At 39.7% G+C, this 19754-nt stretch overlaps 1 protein-coding gene across 10 annotated transcripts in view; it reads right to left on the bottom strand.

Annotated features, from left to right (window-relative positions):
* Positions 1–19754, bottom strand: part of Tenm2 (teneurin transmembrane protein 2) — a 1175298-nt gene that overhangs the window by 335454 nt on the left and 820090 nt on the right. For 8 of the 10 annotated variants that reach the window (XM_010622224.2, XM_010622227.2, XM_033761618.1 and 5 more), the window contains one exon: positions 5690–5899. The exons of the other annotated variants lie outside the window; for them this stretch is intronic. In XM_010622224.2, the coding sequence (XP_010620526.1) occupies positions 5690–5899 (210 nt within the window). The remainder of the gene's footprint in view (positions 1–5689; positions 5900–19754) is intronic. 10 annotated transcript variants of the gene reach the window in all.

Raw genomic sequence — 19754 nt, 5'->3', positions numbered from 1 at the left:
CCATTTACTTCTTTACAATATATGGTGGAAGGAAGTAAATGACTAAAAAGAAGGCGGCTATTAAAGACCTTCATGCACCCACTTACTTTTAAAAAGCTTATTGAACATCTACTATCTACCTGCCACTGGGGAAGCCTTGGTGGAGATTCTTGAGGAGTGGAGAGGCTGAGAGGAGAAAGAAAGATCGAAGGAGCAGAAGAAGGAGAATCCCAGCACGTGAGGAGAAGTGGGCTAGACTACCCCACTGGGGGGAGGGAGGGAGGCAGTATAATGATCAATATCCATCGTAACTGCTGTAAGCTTTTCAGGAGATCTTAAATTATAATGGATATATTGCTTAGGAGAGCAGACAATTTATAACATATTAAATGATAACTGATTTCCCATACCAAAGATATACATAGGTAGGAAGTTCTATTAACTTAAAAAAATCTATTTGTGTGGTCTTCTTTCTTCATCACCACAAATCCAGCCCCACGCATGGTAAGAGGGGACAGAGGTAGGAAACTGTGCTAAAAAAGGTGCCTCTCGTTTCACGAAAGGACATCAATTCTACTCTACATGGTTGTCGAGACAAATTTGTAACACAGGTCATCTACTTTTAAGGCTGTAGATAATGGCTATAACCTCAAAGTCTGCTAATTCCCATAAAAATTTAGTATGGGACAATGACATGTAATATTTATTACCTGCAGAACATGTAGCTCCCATAGTCTGTTGCTAGAACTAAGGTTTATCTATGGATTAAGTCAGGTTTTGCCATTAGATTGCATCATTTTTGAGCATTTGGAAAAAAAAAAAACTGGAAGTGCTCTATGGCTTATTTAGAAGGCAGTTACTGGAAACTTTGCCAGAAAATGAGTATAGGAATTATATGATGTTGATCAGAATTCATTTATCCGGAATTCACACATGATGTCCTTTATGAGAAATTTTTTCTGGCCCCATTTTGACAATTTCCAGAAGTTTTTTGACACAGTCAGTCTTTTTTTTTTAAAGTATCTTTTTGGTATTATGCATCTTATTCTTTCTGTTTCCCTTTTTTGCTTTGGTTGCTAGGAAGCCTAGAATCAAGTTTTCTGTCTACCTGAAAGAATGAAACTGGAATATTTATGTAGGAGCAAATATACATACTTTCCCCCCAAGACTTTTCCTTTACTTTTACTGTGTCATCTAATTATAGTTTTAGAGGGTTGGTGATTTAGCTCAGGGGCACTGCACCTGTCTCTCAAGTGCAAGGTCCTGAGCTTGATCCCTGAAACCAACCAACCAAACATACAAAAACCACAAAAACAAAAGCAAAAATAAAAACAAAAGCTGTGATAATTATAGTTTTAGGGGTTCAAGAAAAAAATTTATATAAATTTTCACAAATTGTGAAGGAGGTACAAGAACAGGAATGAATAAATAAAACTCTTTTGCCTTACAGTGCCAGGTAAATAAGATAATCATCAAGTTCCTCACACAACTGAATTATTGGATCATCCTTGGCACTCTGAAGTTTGCTGATTTTGATGTTCTACTTTCATTTAGAATTAACCAAGGCACTGGAGAAACTGAGCCTTGGCCAGGACATCTTTGGTCCAGAGAATCTGTGAAAGGGTCCTGAAAGAAGTATCCTGCTTACACTTCTTACATAACTTGATGATACTCCTGGGTGCTCCATAACCCTTTACTTAGACTTTGTGAAAAGCTAAAACTCAGCTTCCATAGGGCAGAAGTGGGTCAGGGCTTTTAGATTACAGTATGGCTGCCCATATGTTTTAAGCCTGTTCACTGACATGAAGTGCAAACCCAATTTTGATCTGAAATTTCGTCTCATTCTTCCATCTGCGGGACCCTTCGTTAGACTGCCACTGGGATTCAGATTTTTTTCCAGATGAGTTATTTCACAGGATTTGAAATTATGCTGCTGTGTATAAGAAATATCTTTGGAGCTAACCTGCTCTGGCAGGAGGTCAGAACACAGGGTGAACCCCTCACTGCAGCACAGTTATCTGGAAGCAAATGCTTGAGGGAGGAGGAAAACTCTTTTTTTAAGCATCTCACTAGATATACCTGGGCAGCTGCTTGATTGGCATAGACTGAGAGCCAGAGCAATTTGGCTGCAAAAGTGGTGAGTTTTAGTACCATCTGTGGAAGAACCTGCTAGAATCATAGAAAATAATGGCAGTCAAACCATAAAGGTGACACTTGGGTGTTGCTTTGAGGAGGTTTTCATGTTGGGCAAAAAAATTTAGATCCTACAGCTTTTGTCCACATTTTACCTTTACATTAGAAAGTGCTTGAACAGGAAAAATGTGAGGTAAGCTGCTAATGATGAGCTTTGCCAATGTCAAATAATGACAATGGCAGGACAAAAGGAAATAAATTTTTACTGTCCTGTATGAACTGAAAGTATTGGAAGGTGTTTTATTTTGTCTACAAAAATGGCAAAGACCAAACAGCTACCGGGTCTTTAAAACATAAGGTCATTTTCTAGAGGCCAACTTAAAAACATAATTAGCTAAATGTACCACACCCAAACACATGGGTGCTTGTTGGTGCCCTGGAACATTCAGCCCCTTTTGTCAAACTCAATTCAAAACACTCAGGCACAGCTCTGCACTCTGCATCTTCTGTGTCAAACTCTATTTTCAATTCTTTACGTCAAATTGAAATTCATGGCAACTTCATTCAGATCTTGATAGAGTCCCCACTTTTCTCTGGACCCCAAATCCATTCCACAGATGCACACACACATACACAAACACTTACAGGCACACATACACCCACACAGATGCGAGCACATGGTACTTGAACTTGATTTGCTTTCACTTTAGCTAAACCAGAGTCAAGAATTTTGAATGACTATTGGCCAGAGCTCTTACACACTCTCAGGTAAGTATCGGATGAAATCAAGAGACCTGCTAATTGGGTCTTCACTTGTTGGTTGAAGAAATCCTATCAACACAAGCCCCTGTTTGGGATGAAAATGGGCCCTCACGTCTTCTGTGGTATTTTCTTTTCTTACTGAAGCTAAAATCACTATCAGTCTTAAGTGAGCTGAACAAATTGGTGTAAGTTATGAAAAATGGACAAGTTTAACTCTGAACACAGAGATCTGGTGTGTCCACGGAAACGAGGCCTTGATTAGGCATAAAAATACCCTATCAACAACTGACAGCTTGATACACTGTCCAAAAGAAATCATTGCTCAGTGCATTATCACTAAGAAAGCATTCTAGATGGCCCAGAGATATGAACTGACCTCTCTTATGGAAATCGTCTTTGCTTGGGTATCTATATATGCATAAAACGATGTAGATTTTAAAAGCTCATTTTCTCCTTAGTAATTGTCTGTTTTTAAAAAGCTATCAGCAGGTGCACCTCATTTCAAAAGCCTCTTGTCCTTCATAATACAATATTCATCACGATTACATAGTATGAAATAAAAAGCAGCAAAACATAAGCGAGAGTAGTTCAATTAAACGCAACATAATCTGTAGAAAAAATAGCTCGGTAGCCAAAATCATGTTCCGATGAGAGAAAAAAGGGAATATATTTCCACATATTTTTAATTATATAGAATTTCCTCAAACATGATTTTTCATAATATATTCCATTAAGTTAACATCATATTTGAAGAAAGAGCATTTTCCGATTTCATTTTAAGCCTGATTTTGAGCAATTACAGTGTCATTGTTCCGCGGTAGAAAGGTTGAATTCATTTACTGTGTGGTTATGCTAGTTATGATTGATGTCTCTTCTCCAAATGATAAACCAATCACCCCAATGATGTAATGTCATTTTAAGAGTGCCATAATCACATTTCTCTCAAACTAGAAGCTCTGATGAGTTCTAATAAAGATTTATGGTAGATTAAAGGCCTTCATAATATCAACAATGGATTGCTCATTTGATGAGAGATTTGATTAGGTAATTTTTTTAAAAAAAAGAATATGAGTTTACTAAATATATCAGGCCTGGCTTTGAAGAAGGACATGGGACATCATAAGTAGCAGTCCATCATTCCATCCACAGAATGAATCATCTTAAGTGTGCTTAGGAAGCCCTTTCTAAATGAAGAGGTTGAAGACAGTGGTGGCATATACTCATGGATGGAGCTAAAGCACAATCTCATGGAGGAAATTCTGTTTTTGGTACTGGGGATCGAACTCAGGTCCTTGTGCTTGACGGAGGAACCACTGAGCTGTATCCCCAGTCCTCATGGAGGAAATTCTTGGCATGGCATGCTTTGTATTGCTTCTGCTGGGATACAACAATGAACGTCATGACTGGCTAATCTAGAAGACAACTTCTAAATCTTTGGGTCAAGAGTGACCAATTTCTGTCAATGTCTCTTTTTGGGCCATGGATACTAAATCCCTAGATATTGCCCACTCGTACATCTAAACATTTATGTGAACATTGCATCAACAGGAGAAATCAAAATAAAGCCTGATTACTGCTAGGCCCGGGGCAATTCCACTCAAGACTTAGAGACTAGGAGTTGAGACAGAAGCTACAATATTCTTAAAAGTGGGGCAGAAACTTGTGTCCCATGCTGCTGCTTGGGAATGGGAAAACCCAAATGAGAACTACGGATTTAGTGTCAGTATTTATCACAATACCACCAATCAGCTTGTTAAATTCAAGTGGTACCAGCAGGGGGTCATACGGAAGGTCACACCCCAAACACTTCAGACTTGGCAGAACATTCAGTATTCATGTCAAGGGAACACATTTTAATCACAAAATTACCTAAAACAAGCAAGGAAAAAGAAGTCAAAAGCCAACTAAAAAAAAAAAAAAAAAAAAAAAAAAAAAGACAAAAAACAAAAAAAAAAAAAAAGACAAAAAACAAAAAAAAAAAAAAAGACAAAAAACAAAAAAAAAAAAAAAGACAAAAAACAAAAAAAAAAAAAAAGACAAAAAACAAAAAAAAAAAAAAAGACAAAAAACAAAAAAAAAAAAAAAGACAAAAAACAAAAAAAAAAAAAAAGACAAAAAACAAAAAAAAAAAAAAAGACAAAAAACAAAAAAAAAAAAAAAGACAAAAAACAAAAAAAAAAAAAAAGACAAAAAACAAAAAAAAAAAAAAAGACAAAAAACAAAAAAAAAAAAAAAGACAAAAAACAAAAAAAAAAAAAAAGACAAAAAACAAAAAAAAAAAAAAAGACAAAAAACAAAAAAAAAAAAAAAGACAAAAAACAAAAAAAAAAAAAAAGACAAAAAACAAAAAAAAAAAAAAAGACAAAAAACAAAAAAAAAAAAAAAAAAAAAAAAAAAAAAAAAAAAAAAAAAAAAAAAAGAGAGAGAGAGAGATCTGAGATGCACACAAATTGGGCATATGAAAGCATCTAGGGTCACCCAGTATGGCCAGAATCAGAGTAATGCAAAACTCACTATTCCAGGGTCTCTCTGTACTTCCCCTTTGAGACCAGCATGCTCTCACATGAAGCCGTGGGCAAATTCCTCACAGTGAAAGAGGCCCAAAGCCTATTATGACAAGTGAAACCTCTTCAGTAACTGGGACCTTCAACAAATGTAACTGGGAAGTACCACATCGCACAATGACAAATGCATTTCACTCTGATGCTTCCCACACCACCTTCTCCCCAGCCCTTGTTTCATTGTCATTTTGCTGGAGAATCAAGACTGTCACACACGAAACAGCACACGTTCAGACACCACAGAATTTCCTTACCACTGCTGGAGGCTTGCTGGGGCCCTGAGCATGCTCTGAGCAGGTATGAATTGGGGGAGAATTCCTCATCAGGGTTGGTGTCCATGATTTGATGGGAGGTGTTGCTGTCTAGCAATGGCATCTGGCAGCTAACTGGTGGAGGATTATGGGAGCTAGGCAGTTGAGCAGATGGGAGAAGGCTAGACGAGGATGTAGGTGGAATGGGACGACCTGGGAAAGAGGACAGAGGGGTCAAAGGTCAGCAATGAGTGCCATGAGAGCATCCCAAGAAAGTCACATAGAAATCGATTCAATATACAAATCTTAAATTGTAAAATAAAGTGAAGTGCACCAATGTGCATGTTTCAATGCATGTGTGCATGTGCACGCGTGCGTGTGCGCTTGAGTGTGTTTATACAGTGGTCTGATGTGTCTCCAAAACTCCCAATTCATACTCTAGGCCAGTGATGGCGAACCTTCTAGAAACCAAGTGCCCAAACTGCAATGCATAACCTACTTACTTGCAAAGTATCAATACTACAATTAATACTATATTTAAATACTGAGGTTTTAGTTTAGACAAAACAACTGTTATCCAATGCTCGACTTCTGGGGTGACTCAGCTAACGTGTGGACAGAGAGGGCTGTGCATGCCCGCTGCAGCATGCATACCACAGGTTTGCCACTGCTGCTCTAAATGGTTGAGCTGCATATTTCCAAAAAGGACATAACAGCTGAAATGAAACCAGCCAGTCCTCTCTACCTCCTCTGCTACAGTCTTAATATAAATTCCCCTCATCTCTCTTTGATTCATCTCCTTGCTGACTCCCTCCTTCCACTCCAGTTATGTTGCTCATCTGTTCTTCATTGTCCACATTTTCCCTCTTCAATAGTCAGAATGATACTTTATACAGGAAAATCCAGTGGTGACCACTCTTGCCACCTTCCATTGGCTTCCAATTGCAAGTAGAAATCCATTTTACGCTCCTTATGATGACCTACATGTCTTCCTTGATCTGGCCCATCACTGCTTCTCCCTCCTCACCCCTAATAGTGACCCTTATCATTTGGAGCTTGGCCTTTTGTTTTCTAGCCAGTGGGGCCCTCTTTATTTCTGTTGCTTGAACAAGTCAAGCTGTTCCACCTTCAGAGTCTTTTCACTTCCCATTCCGTCTGTGTGGAATCATTTTCCCTGCCCCTGCTTTCTGGCCAATATTCACAGGTCTGATTGTTCTTTTCTAGCCCTCCAAGTTTGCCTTTGTGAAAGTTGCTGAGCTGACCTATCTGCTGTAGCCTCCTGGTTTAAATTTCTTCATAGCCCTTATGGTCTACATTATTCAGTCCTGCATCTCCAATGTCTTTCTGAAACACAGCACATGCTTTAAGAATAGTCCATTTGTTTGAATGGACAAAGAGTAAACTAAAGCCAACTTCATTTGTTTGGGGTAGAAATGGAGCAAAGGTGGAAAGGGGACATATTTGCCTGCTAAAGAGATGGCCACTGTTCCCACAGTCTTCATCGTGTGCTTTGTGGATACCATGGGAGAATCCCATGGAAGGAAGTACAGCCACACAATGCCATGAAGAGAAGCAACTAGCCCGGCAGAAAGCGAGCAGTGGTTCACAGGTGCCCTTGGGTTGAGAAGTTCTGCTCCCACATGAAAAACCCATTGCAACTTCTTTTTCATGGAGTAGGGAGCTCCTGGCACTAAAATTGCTGAGTGATAATAATCAGCATGTGTCCCTTCCCCTCCTTCACCCTTACATCTTGGGTTCTTTGACTGCTGGTTTGCTCATTTGGGAAGCTCAGGAAAATGAGCCAAGAGCAGAGTCCATGGGATGTTTCTGAAAGCCAGAGGTGTAGAGGGAAGTGCAGAATGTTGGGAAAGAAAACTTGAACTTAGAAAAGAAGTCTCTGAGCTTGAAGAAATATGCTTTCCTGTTTTAAAGAAACTACATATGTGGAAACATTTTCAGACACTCAAGTGGGTGTCAAATGTGCATTGTTGATTTTACAATTATACATCCTGATTTATTATTCAGCCCATTAAATAATTCCAAGGAGAAATGTGATCATGTACCATAATCGTGCACTAATAAAAATAAAAACTGGAAAAAAGCAAATGCTATAGATGAATGATTTGGGTTCAATAAAACATATGTGTGCTTTGTTACATGCTGAGGATTGAAAATAAGATCTACCATCCTTGCCCTTAGAGAGCTCACAGTTTGGTGGGAGAAAGACAGGTAAATAAGTCACTTATTTACTACGTGGTAAAGAACAGGACAGTGTCATATAATAGCATGGCACTGTAGGGACAGAGAAAAAGGACAAGTGGTCCAGCTCGGTTAAGTAGAGTCACAGATTCTTGAAAAAGGCAATGCCTGAGAAAATCTAAAGAAGAAAGTGACTTTTAGGCAGAGAAACAGAACAAACAGTGGTACAGAAGCCTCAGATCACTAGCCTGTTACTCATTTTGAAGAAAAGAGTAGTAGAGTTAAGGTGTGGTAGATGTAAGTGACAAAATTCCCTTAAAGCGTAGGGCCTCCTGACCAGTAACACAACTGCAGTATAGTGGAATCAACTCTGAAATAGATCAATGTATAAATGGAATTTGATTGGAAAAACACAATTCATTCATAGTTGTTAGGGAGCAATAGAAGGCATGATGTTCTTACCAGGTACTCTGGCAAAGGCAGTCAGAACACACCAGACTTTCATCAGAATCCATGCTGACATTCAATACCTTCTTCCACAGACCTTCTAACAATTACAACTAGTATTTGTTTTTAATTGCTAATGTTTATTGTACAATAACTATCTGCCACTCACTATACTAGTCTTTTTACATGTATTATTTGACTTAATGCTGAAAGCAATCCTATGAAGTTATAATTATTACATATTCCAATAAGGTGAAATAAAAGCATTTCCCTATTTCATAGATAAGAAAACTGAGGTATAAAGAGGTCAAATTTTACAGCTGCTTAAGTGCCAAGGACCAGGAATCAAATCTTGGCTGGTCTGTTCTAAAAGTCACCCGCTATTCTCTTCATGTGGTATGTATTCAAGTAGCATGATGACAAAAAAGGAAGAAAGTGACATAAAAGGAGAGAGATTTATAGAAAGAAAGTCACAATTCTAGGTTCCCACATTTCAATCCCAAAGCATTCTTGGGGTTTCAAGGAAGAAATATTTCTTTGAATAACCATTTGCAGCAGCCATCATCTGACAGAGCTCAAAGTTTTTCTTATAATTTGTCACGAAGTTCAAAGTAGCTACTTTATAGCACTGTTAGCCTTGTCCTTCTTTGGGGCTACTGAAGGCAGAGGGGTCCTGACCAAACTCTGTGAAGTCAGTGTTGACATCCACTTAGCAGTGAGGCTCTGGCAGGCCCAGATTTTAAGTCACAATCAGTAGGCTTTACAGTTTGTACTCTTGAGGCATATCTGAAGCTGCATGTTGAAGAACAAGAATGGCTGGAAGCCAATTTTTAAATTCCTTTGAGTGACTGAGGTGGAACTGAAGTTCAAGCGCAATTTTCCAGGAGCCTGATACTATAGTTGCTGTGAAATCACTCTTCACATGAACTTTTTGAAATTTCGTTCAGCATGAATTCATTTCATATAGTACAGACAGAAGCACTTTTTAATTTATACAAATACAGACAAAAGAAGAGCAGTCATAACACAATGAAAGCACTGTGGTTGCTTCAGTGTATTGAGAATACACGTCACAGAATTGTCTGATTCCTCTTACTTCCCTGTCCCTTGTAATTCTATGCTTTGGTGGCTCTTTCAACTCTGCTTTTTGGTAGCTACCATCACTTGGGAAATTTCTCAATCCCTAGAACTGCCCCCAGTCAAATGGTATGCCATTCTCTGTTTGCTGTGTCATTTGCTAATTTTGTTCACTTATGTTACATTTTCCCCCATGACTATTTCAACCGACAGAGACCATCTGGGTAGATACAGACAGGTTCCAAAGTACAGGAGAGCAAGCTGGAACTTAAGCAGGCTCACTTTATGGGCCACGTTTTCTTACAGCAATACTTAGTGTGGGATGGGCAGGTACCCAGGGAATGTGCATTAATCTGCTTCCCACTTTATGAAATACTGAAACCTCCTGATCCCCCAATTATTTTGGAAGTTCCACTTAAAATGGGTAGAATCTCCAGCAAATACACAGAAAACTAGGTTGAAGTGAGCTGGTAGAAAGTAAAAGAAAACACACAAAAGCAGCAATATGTCACTCATTAAATTCACATGGTATGTATATGTGTTTTCCAAGATCCCCATAGAAATCAAAATCGTACTAGTTACCCATGTGATTGGCTTCCCTGTGACCTTAAACATGGAGATTTTACTTCAAATTTTGCTTATTTATCTATTTCCAAATGGATAAGTTTTTGTATTAAGTTTAACTCTTAAAAATGTTCTGGGCTATGCACGGTGGTGCACACCTATAATCCTAGCACTAAGGTAGAGGTAGACAGATTGACTGTAAGGTTGAGTCCTACTGGAGCATCTTAGTGAGACCTTGTCTCTAATACGAAAGGTATCAAAGGGCTGAGGGTATAATTCAGTAATAGCGCATGCCTGGGTTTCATCTTCCAGTACTAGAATAAAAAAGTGCTCACAAGGCACAGTCACACATGCCTGTAATCCCCGCACTCTAAGGGGCAGAAGCAGGAGGATCACAACTTTGAGGTCCGCCCAGGCAGTGCAGTGATCTAGTGAGATCCTGTCTCAAAATAAAAATGAAAAAGGGCTGGCAACATATCTCAGCGTGAATGCTCTGAGTTCGATCCCCAAGTGGAAAACAAAATTCTGACTTGCTGGGACCCATGGCGGACAGAGCAGTGGAGCAGAGCAGTTCCACGCTAACTCTGACAGACTGGGAGTGGCCATTGTGAGGGTCACGTGGCGCAAACACTAACATCACCAGTCAGAAAACCCATGACACAGAGAGGGGAGAGGCAGCAGGTACACAGGGCTTATTTACCATTCACGCTGCAGTCCTCAGTCCATCTCCCTTTTGGGGACTCCTGAGAACTTCATCATGCCTATGTGGTCGAGGTCCCATGGCTCTGGCTCCTGCTGTCTCCCTGATAGCCCCACTCAATAGCGCATTACTTGATTTGGATCCAAACTTTGTTTAACAAGATCAAAAGGCTACGGTCTCCTCTCCATCCCCGCAAACAGTAAATACTAACAGATTGCTGCTCTGTCCAATCTCTTTAAACATATTCGCTAATTTACGAGAGAGTGCAGGTGGCACATCAATCCCCCAACTTTACTTAAAACAACTGGTTCTTTTTCATTCAAAGGATTAATGGCAAGCAGATACTAAAGTGTTTTGTGCAGGCCACACACATAATTCATTTATATAGTGATTGGCTGTCTGCATATTGGTGGAACACAGACACATGCAGAGAAGATAATAAAACAAAACAAAATAATATCAGAAATAACTGCATCCAGAATATAAGCTCAATGATCTCATAATCATAGATGCAGTGTGTGATCTTTCTCTGTACTAAGAACTGAAATATTTCATATGTATTTTTCTTTTGTAATACTCATACATTTCCTACAAACTAAGCACGTACTAATTTCCTCTCTATTTTGGGGAAGGAAACAGGGACTTGGATGAGCTTTGCAAACACTGACTTGTCAGCAGGCAGTAGGGCCGGGGCTTGAACCTACATCATCTGACTTATTTCCCATGTTAGACAAGAGTGATTGCTGAAAAGAGAACATGATGTGAATTACAAACTTACTGGTCCTCTTCGGAATGTACCATGGAGATCATCCCAGAGGAGGTCATTAACCATAGGCAGGAACAAGGTTCCTCCTGGAAATAGCCACAGTGACTGCTTACTCAGAGTAAATGATTCGTAAGGGAAGAGAGACATTCTTGAGTCAAAAACTGAAAAAATACTCTGTGGCCTCATAAGTTCAAGGACATAACAGCTTTTGTATTACTGTAAAAAGACTTTACCAACCTAGGCAAAACAGTTGGCTTGAAGCTTTGAATAAGAGTGCTAATGACAGCTCCCAGATCCTGCCATTAATTCAGATGCTTGATTACATTACCTGCTTTTTCTTCAAATGTTCGAGGCTTATAAAACCTCTATTTTAAAAAAAGTTGAAAAGGGAGAAACATATACATTATCTTTATGTACATGAAATAATTTTAATATCATCCTCCTCGTATGTGCATTCTTTTTTAAAAAAATATTTCTACTTGCCATTACAATATTCTTCAGGAAGTATGTGTGATTTTTCAGGTTCTGCCTACTTCCGCACTTGGAAATTGCAGAGGGCTGTGTGACAAGGAATTCTATGTCCTCATAGGACAGTTTTCAAAAGTACACAGAAGCTGGGCAGCCATAGCCACCACTGCAGAGGACACAAGAGCTTCTCAGAGACCCTAGCTGGATTCCGTCAACTCCTGCTGACCATATTCACCACCACTGGGCAAGTGGACAAAGTCACAATACCTCTGTTCAGCCTGTTTTATTTGTTGAACTCCAGGCTCAGTTATTTCAGATATACCCCTGCAACACTCAACATTGTCAGATATTGAACAAGTATGGAGACTCAGAGCATTAATGACACACCCAAGGGTCAGGACCAAGATATTAAGTCAGCTTTGTATATTGCCACAAACTACAATGAGCTATTTCTAGACCTAGAGTTGTGTTACATTCAAGTTCACCTTCTAGGTGGTTTTGGGAGACCAACCCAATCTATTCTTTTTTTCTATTCTGCCCCAAATGAAATTGGAGTCTCCAGTGGATGTCATCACCTAATAGTCTTTTGCAGATATTTATTTCTGTCTTCATGCTGGCTGTACTTCTATCTTTGGTCTGTGTAATCTATTTCTGCATTCTTGGCCCACCCAAATTTATTTATTCTCCAGAGCCCAAGGGAGGAATGGAGAGGGTAAGACTGTGGAGACAGGAAGGTCCTGAGTATTGTCTCTTACACTCTTACTTGTGAGTTTGGGCAACTCTGTTCACCTCTTTAATGACATTAATGTCCACTGTGTGTTGTTATAAAGATTAGAGATAATACAAGTAAGGCTAGGGAACTGTGTGTGACACAGGGTAGGTGCAAGGAGCCCAGAGGGAGACAATGAGACTTGACCAATACTGGTTCCAGCCTAGCACGTATGCATGGCTGTGCCAGAGGTAGGAAAGCTTCTGTGCTTTTCCTTGGGGCTGACTCTGGGGGACTGTGGGCTGGAACAAGGGCAGCTATCTTGTGAGTCAAGGGGACATCCCACCTTATCATGGAGTCATCATAGAAGAACGCAGAGACATGAGATCTGGGGAGAGGTGTTTCTGACAACTGAGTGAACACCTGCCTTAACCCAGGCATGAAGCACAGAAGGGCCTGAACTCTTCAGTACATGAATTGAACTGTTCTCCATCTGATCCTGTTTTGTAAATTTTTAAATCTGCTTGAGATGCTCTTTGACACTTAGAAGCAAAATCATTCTGCCTAAAATGGATCACCCAGCCCACAAGGGAAAATGACCTGGCCAATGATGCACTGTTATTTAGTACAAGAACTGGAATTGGTTGCAGAGTTCTGCCTCCAGAATAAAATGTGCATGTCCTTTATATTGACCACCACCCTATTAAATATAGAGAAATTGAATGTGGGGTCCCAGAGAAACCACTGATGGTAGGAAGTACCAAGACTATTCTTAAGAATATAGCACATATTGAAGAGTTAGGAAGAGGTACAGACAGATGGCAGTCCACTTATTACCAAATCGAGTGTGCATGCTCACCTGTTTTTATCTCAGCCCTGGGGAGAAAACTCAGAGAGCGTCTGCCTTCTATCGGGCAATGAAGCTTTACATAACCACCCTGATTTGGGGGTATTCACTGTCTTGCCTACACCTTAAAGTTTTTTTTTAAAAAGAACAAAGACAGTAATTCTCATCATAACTGTAGAATGCAAAATAACCCCCCCAAAATAGCACCTTACCATTAAAATATAGATATAAGTATGTATTTAATTTCTTATATTTATATTAAATACTTATATAAATTTTCCTATCTATATAACTTTCTGATAGCAGGCTGATAATATTCAATGCTAACCTTATTGTTGATCGGTGATTCTCAACTGGGGCACCACTTTTGCTCCGTATGGGAAATTTGGCAACGTCTGGAGATACTTTGCTTCTGACAGTGGCCGGGTGGGTAGTCAGGGAGGTTTTACACTTCTGAAATTCATGTAGCAGTAGTGCCTCACATGTCAAGAGAGCCAAGATTCAGAAATCCTGGGTTAACATGTGTGCTGGCTTAAATAAGAATACTTTAAGTAGCTGTTTTTCTCAATTTGAAAGAATTGGGTAGAAAGAAGGGAAAACTCAACTTATAATTAATTCTTTCCCTCTACCCAAGAAAATGTCAAACAAATAAACTTACATTACAATTGAAGAAGTTAATTCAAAGAAAGGCAACATTTGCCCAAAGCTAGCTTAATGAGTCACTGGGGGAAGTTACAGTATGCCTTTCTCCAGTGTGGGGAAAGCCCTGGTTGTAGAGAGAGTCGGCAGCCTTTACAGAGGCTGTCAAGGGACACTGTTCCCACACAATTTTAGGCTGTTTAACCTCATCTGAGAATTTTCATCATGACCTCTATGTCTTCCCAAAGAGACAATATCAGCCTATTTGAGTTTGCTCTACTCCAAGTCATCTCATGTAAAGTTTTTATTTTTAAATCAGAAGGCCTGACTGCCCTGTTCGCTCACACTTCAGTGAACTCAGTAAAGCCCAGTTAAGCATTTTCTTGAAAACAAATCGTTTTCAGATGGCCTTGGCAAAACTATTCTGATTGCACAAGAGCTGTTATACATAATTTATTGGGAGGGTGGCATGTGGTTGGACTTGGTCCACTTAAAGGGCCCGATGCAGAAGCTCAAGCTGAACTGTTTCACAGTTTGGTTCTGCGCATTTGGTTGCCATTACTTAGCTCACCAATAACTTTCATGTTTATATTGCACATCTTCCTGGCAGCATTGCTCTCTGGAAGGCGTCAAATGTGGTTCACACTATGGATAGAGAACATATTTTTGAAATAGTCCTGATTTTATAATTTCCTAATTCCAGTCCTTTCATACTCATGGAATAAACTGAAGTGAATCTGCAGGTTCCTTTTGGGAGGACATAAATCTACCTTCCCTGCAGTGACACAGCTGCCTACCATCAAGCAATGGCTGCTCAAACTCCTACTGTCCAGAAATTCTACTTGCTTGACATATGCACCCTAATTAATGATAATTTCCAGGTCCCTTAGGTGATACTTTGGTTATTTTGGTAGTATTTATGTAGTTGTATAAACAGTGCTCTCCAGATCCTTCTGTGGTAATGAATAAGTGGCTATTGACATGTGGCTAATGTAATGGAAGTATAAGTTTTTAATTTTATTGACCTTTAAGAGACTTAAACTTAAATAGCACACGGGACTAGTGACTACCATGTTGGATAGCACAGTTTTTACTATAGGCTGCTACACTTTGGATCTTAAGTGTCTCCCTCAAAGCCCATATATCAAAGAGTTGGTCCTAGGTTGGTGTTGGGTGGCAGTGGGAGGAGGGAATAATTTGATGTCTTTAGGGGCCAACTGTGAGACTCTGGTTTCCTATTATTTCTCGTTTGCTTCCCGTCAGTGAGGTGAGTGCCTTTGCTCAGTCACATGCAGGCCCATTGTCTGACCACAGCCCTCAATCAAGGGGGCCGATTAACGATTGACTGACACCTCTGAAACTGTGAGCCAGAATGTACCTTTCCCCTTTATAAGTTGATCATCTCAGATGTCTGAAATAGGGGTGGAAAGCTGTGTAATATACTACAGTTACTGGTATCCTTCCTTTCTGTATTTTTCTCTGTACAAGAGCTAACATATTTGTGAGTGCATACATTTGCTCACAGCTCGCTCCTTCTCTCAACTCTTCCAAGATGCCCCACTGCTTATGTGGAATAGTTCTAATTTTTGCATAGTAATTATCTCTTGCCAGACTTCTTCATCATCTATATTGTAACCACAACAGAGCGACTGTACTATGGAATACATAGTTTTTCTGTCTTACATCCCTTCCTATTCATAAAAGGTGTGTCCTTCTTGGGTGCTCTCAACTTCCTTGTGAAAAGCTTCTTAATTTCTCTGCTCATGAACCATCTTCTTTATGTCTTTTCTAATCATATCCCCCACTGGTTTCCAGCTCACCCTTCTGTTGCTGCTCTTGTAGTATGTCTATCTGACTGTGTGGCTCATTCATGAGACCATGAGGGCCCTTGGGTAGAGGCTGTAGATGATATATCTTTGTGTCCTAACACACAGCCTATACACAATAAACACCACTGGGATTGGCTGATTATAACAGCTTACTCTAAAAACAATTTATTGGATTTATACCAACAGTCGTGGTATTGACTTCACTGTTGGATCCTGTGGCTGTTCATGTTAGATTTTAGGCACTTCTAATGTGTGAGTATCTTGCTGAAAACAGTTGATTCTGATTTTTAAATGCATTTTTAAAAAATCAAGTGGCTTAGAATATTAAGTCACTACCGCAGTTCATGTGCAGTGAAGGTTAGTGGACTGCCACGACCTTGGTGGAAAAACTCTTAAGGTTTATAAAGAAAGAATATGCTCAATTCCTAAGTAGCATTTTTATAAGTGATTTTTCAACAGTAGTGGTATGACCACATTTTTATGGGGGGCTCATCTTCAGACTTCAGAAACTAACCCCAGTGTTAGATGTGTAACTAAGAAAGCTTCCTGCCCCAGGGAACCATTTGATTCACAATGCGAGATGAAAATGACAAGTTGTGTGGGCAATGCAGTCACTTACTGAATTGTTTCCGTGTTGCATCACAGGACAAAACTATTCTGCTCTCCATCCTGGCCCTCCTAAGATTTGGATTATCCTGTTACTGTCCAAAACGGTTAGCTCAAGGAAAACTTCCAGCGAAAGATTTAAAGAAACTCTATGCCCACGATGAAGCTTAATGTTTGGAGGTCTCATTTGCAAAATATATTTTCCTTGATTCAAAAGAACTTGACTTACTGATTTTTATGTCCACTTCCTGCAGTTCTTGGCATATGGAAACAATGCTATTGCTGGTTGCTAAGATTAATGTCTCGTGATATATGAGGCATTATTTCAAAGCCCTTTTCATATATTGTCCTACTATCACAGGGGTAGGAAATATCCCATTTTAAAGATGAGGAAACTAAAGTGCACAGAAGAAAGAATGGGATAGAGGAATACCTTGAACTTGCACATTTGGCTCCAGAGCTCTTATTACGTTGAATAGGAAATAACCATGGAATTTAATCTTTGAGAAGACAAAGTACCACTTACTATGATAATGTGATTGGGGATCAAACTAAAATTTGTATCGTGGTTCTGCTTTACTGGCTGACTTTGCTCGAGTCACCTAACTCGTGTGTTTAGCTATGTGATAAACAAACTGTGTGTAAACATATTTTGTGAGTTGATGCAGGGATGAAAGACATTTATATAAACTTTCTGAAGTAAATGGCAAGTTTCATTGTTATGCATAAAAGGGTAAGTGGTAGGAATCCCACTCTTCATTCAGGATCTTCTGAGAATTAAATAATAACATATATGAAAGTACATTGCAAATGTTAAAGTGCTCTACAAATGGTAATGGCTTTCATTCCAATTATTGGAAGCATTCCTTTTCCGAGGCTTTGTCTGCAGATAGCAAACAGTTCTCAACTGTAAGTCAGTGTTTTGCTATGTGCTTTAGGGACAGCAAAGATAAAACACAAGCTCTAGGAAACAGACACATGAACTATTTAATCTCTTTGCTGCACACATGGGTTGCCTGCCTAGTCTTATAATAGTTCCTAATAAAACACTAAAGATTAGATGACTTGAGAGTCTACCCACTGATGACCAATAAAAAGGCTGCAAAATACCTTTTAAAGATATAGAGAGACTTTCAAAATTCTCAGACATAATGGAGCCCATACTACAGTGAAAAGGACTAATATTCACTAAAAATTCTTGAATATTCATTATGTAATAAGTATATGCTTACCTCATTTCATGGTTGGGAGTTTATATAATCCTGCCATCAATACTACCTGGCAGGTACTATTATCATCCCTACGTTACACAAGAGTAAAGATAGGCTTACAGAGATCAGACTCATAAAGTAATGGACAAAACCAAGATACTAATTCATATCTTTTTGATTAGGCAATAAATAGTCACAGAGTCACTGCAATGCTAGAAATGCAAACAGAGAAGAGTAATTCCATTTGGTTAAAGGCAGGAAGGTTGAGCAGATAGGAAAGCAGTGTGAAGACAATCTGTAGTGAGTTCTCTTCTTTGGCTTTAGATTTCTGGACTCTAAATGTTATTCTGTGTGCATCATAAGTGTGGAGATCAACTATTGGGCAAGCTTACACAGGAGGTTGTGTCCTAGGAGAAATTTACAACTTGACTTATCCTTTCCCCAATTTCTCTGAGTCTGGCTTATTTTTTCATGAAGATCAAAATGAACTTGGAGATTCCTCTCCACAGCCAGGGGCTGGTGGGCACTTTTCTCTGAGGCTAATGCAGAATGCTAGCCAGAGAAAATTCTGCATCAATTCCATCAGCTGGAGACATGGTAAAACAACCTCAGGGGCAAGAGGAATCATTAAGGGAAAAGGAGGAGAACTTCTTCCACAATGGGTGCAAGACAATCATGTCAGTTGCATGCACAACCATGTGATTCCTCAGCCTCTGGACTGGGTATGAAATAACTGAAGTAACTGATTTGTATCTAAAATAGCAATTTGCTCTGGTGTGTTGAAAAGATGTGAACAGTGAGATGTTCTGGAGATTTTTCACAATGCCCATGCAGCCTAGAGATTTGTGGACTGTAAAGATATTTTAGTTCAGCTCATAGGAAGTTGATTTTTTTGTGTGTATATGTATCAGTCTGTACACACACATGTATACAGATGCGCGTGCACGCGTGCACACACACACACACACACACACAAAATCGATCAGTCAGCGGAATTAATATACACCCACTGGGCACTGTTGGCCAAGTCCCTATTTTCATAAATAATGCCTGCCTTGCCTTTTACAAGCCTGTTTGAAGACCTGCAGTGCTTCCTGGCTACAATTCAAAGCCCATCTAATGAAAGTACCTCCACTGTCAGCAATGTTAATGTCACTTTAAAGAGTGTGAAATGTTGCTAAATGTGTCAGGAAACAATTAGATAACATAAAGAGCCATGTTTTCTCAGTGCACAGAGAAATATATTATGCAGGCAGGAGATAAACGCAAAGTTTTCTGAGCTCGAGCATATTCAGCACTCTCCCTCTCTCTCTCTTTTTAATCCGACAGAGAAATTGTTTGGCAAGAGCAAGCCCTGTTTCAAATACTTGGAGAAGGGAGAAAGGCCTGCTTTGCTTCTGACTGCTGTTGCTTGAGCCCTGTGCTATCAGGCTCAGCGAGATACAGTCTTCCACTCAAATTAAATGTGTGCCCCCCTAATTAGCATTATAAATATAGGTTTCTCTGAGCCAGAGTTGATAAAATTACAGTGCTGGACTGGAAGGGACCCGGCAGCTCTCCCATGCAGAAACAATGGCCACAGCATTTGCATGGTTAGAACAATGCCCTGGGAGCCTGCCCCTATCTTCAGAGGTCAGCCTTAGAAAAAAGGTAAATGCCAAGCCGGCTGACATTAGGACAGGCATCAGAGTCCAGATGCAATCTGTCCTTTGAATGTGACGATGCAATGCTTGGCTCCTAAGCTCTGCGGAGAACAGTTCTCACTGCAAATCTTCTCTGTAGAGTTTTTGTCATCTCTACCACCTCTGGGGTTCCAAACCAGGCCTCAAAACTGAGGAGGAAAGCTGAGTAAAATGGATTTCTCTCTGGTCTCCACACTCAGCACTGCTCTTCACGGTCCTGAAACACCCGTAAGCACTTGGGAACTTTGAGACCCCTTCCCTACCCCTGACCTTGAGATGCATTTGCCTATCCTGTGGGAAGTGGGTTGGATTAGGGGAGGGAAT

This window comes from Fukomys damarensis, unplaced genomic scaffold (genome assembly GCF_012274545.1).
Source record: "Fukomys damarensis isolate Sample0158 unplaced genomic scaffold, DMR_v1.0_HiC HiC_scaffold_9, whole genome shotgun sequence".
In the NCBI taxonomy this organism is placed as follows: domain Eukaryota; kingdom Metazoa; phylum Chordata; class Mammalia; order Rodentia; family Bathyergidae; genus Fukomys; species Fukomys damarensis.
This window is presented reverse-complemented; position numbering and strand designations above follow the sequence as displayed.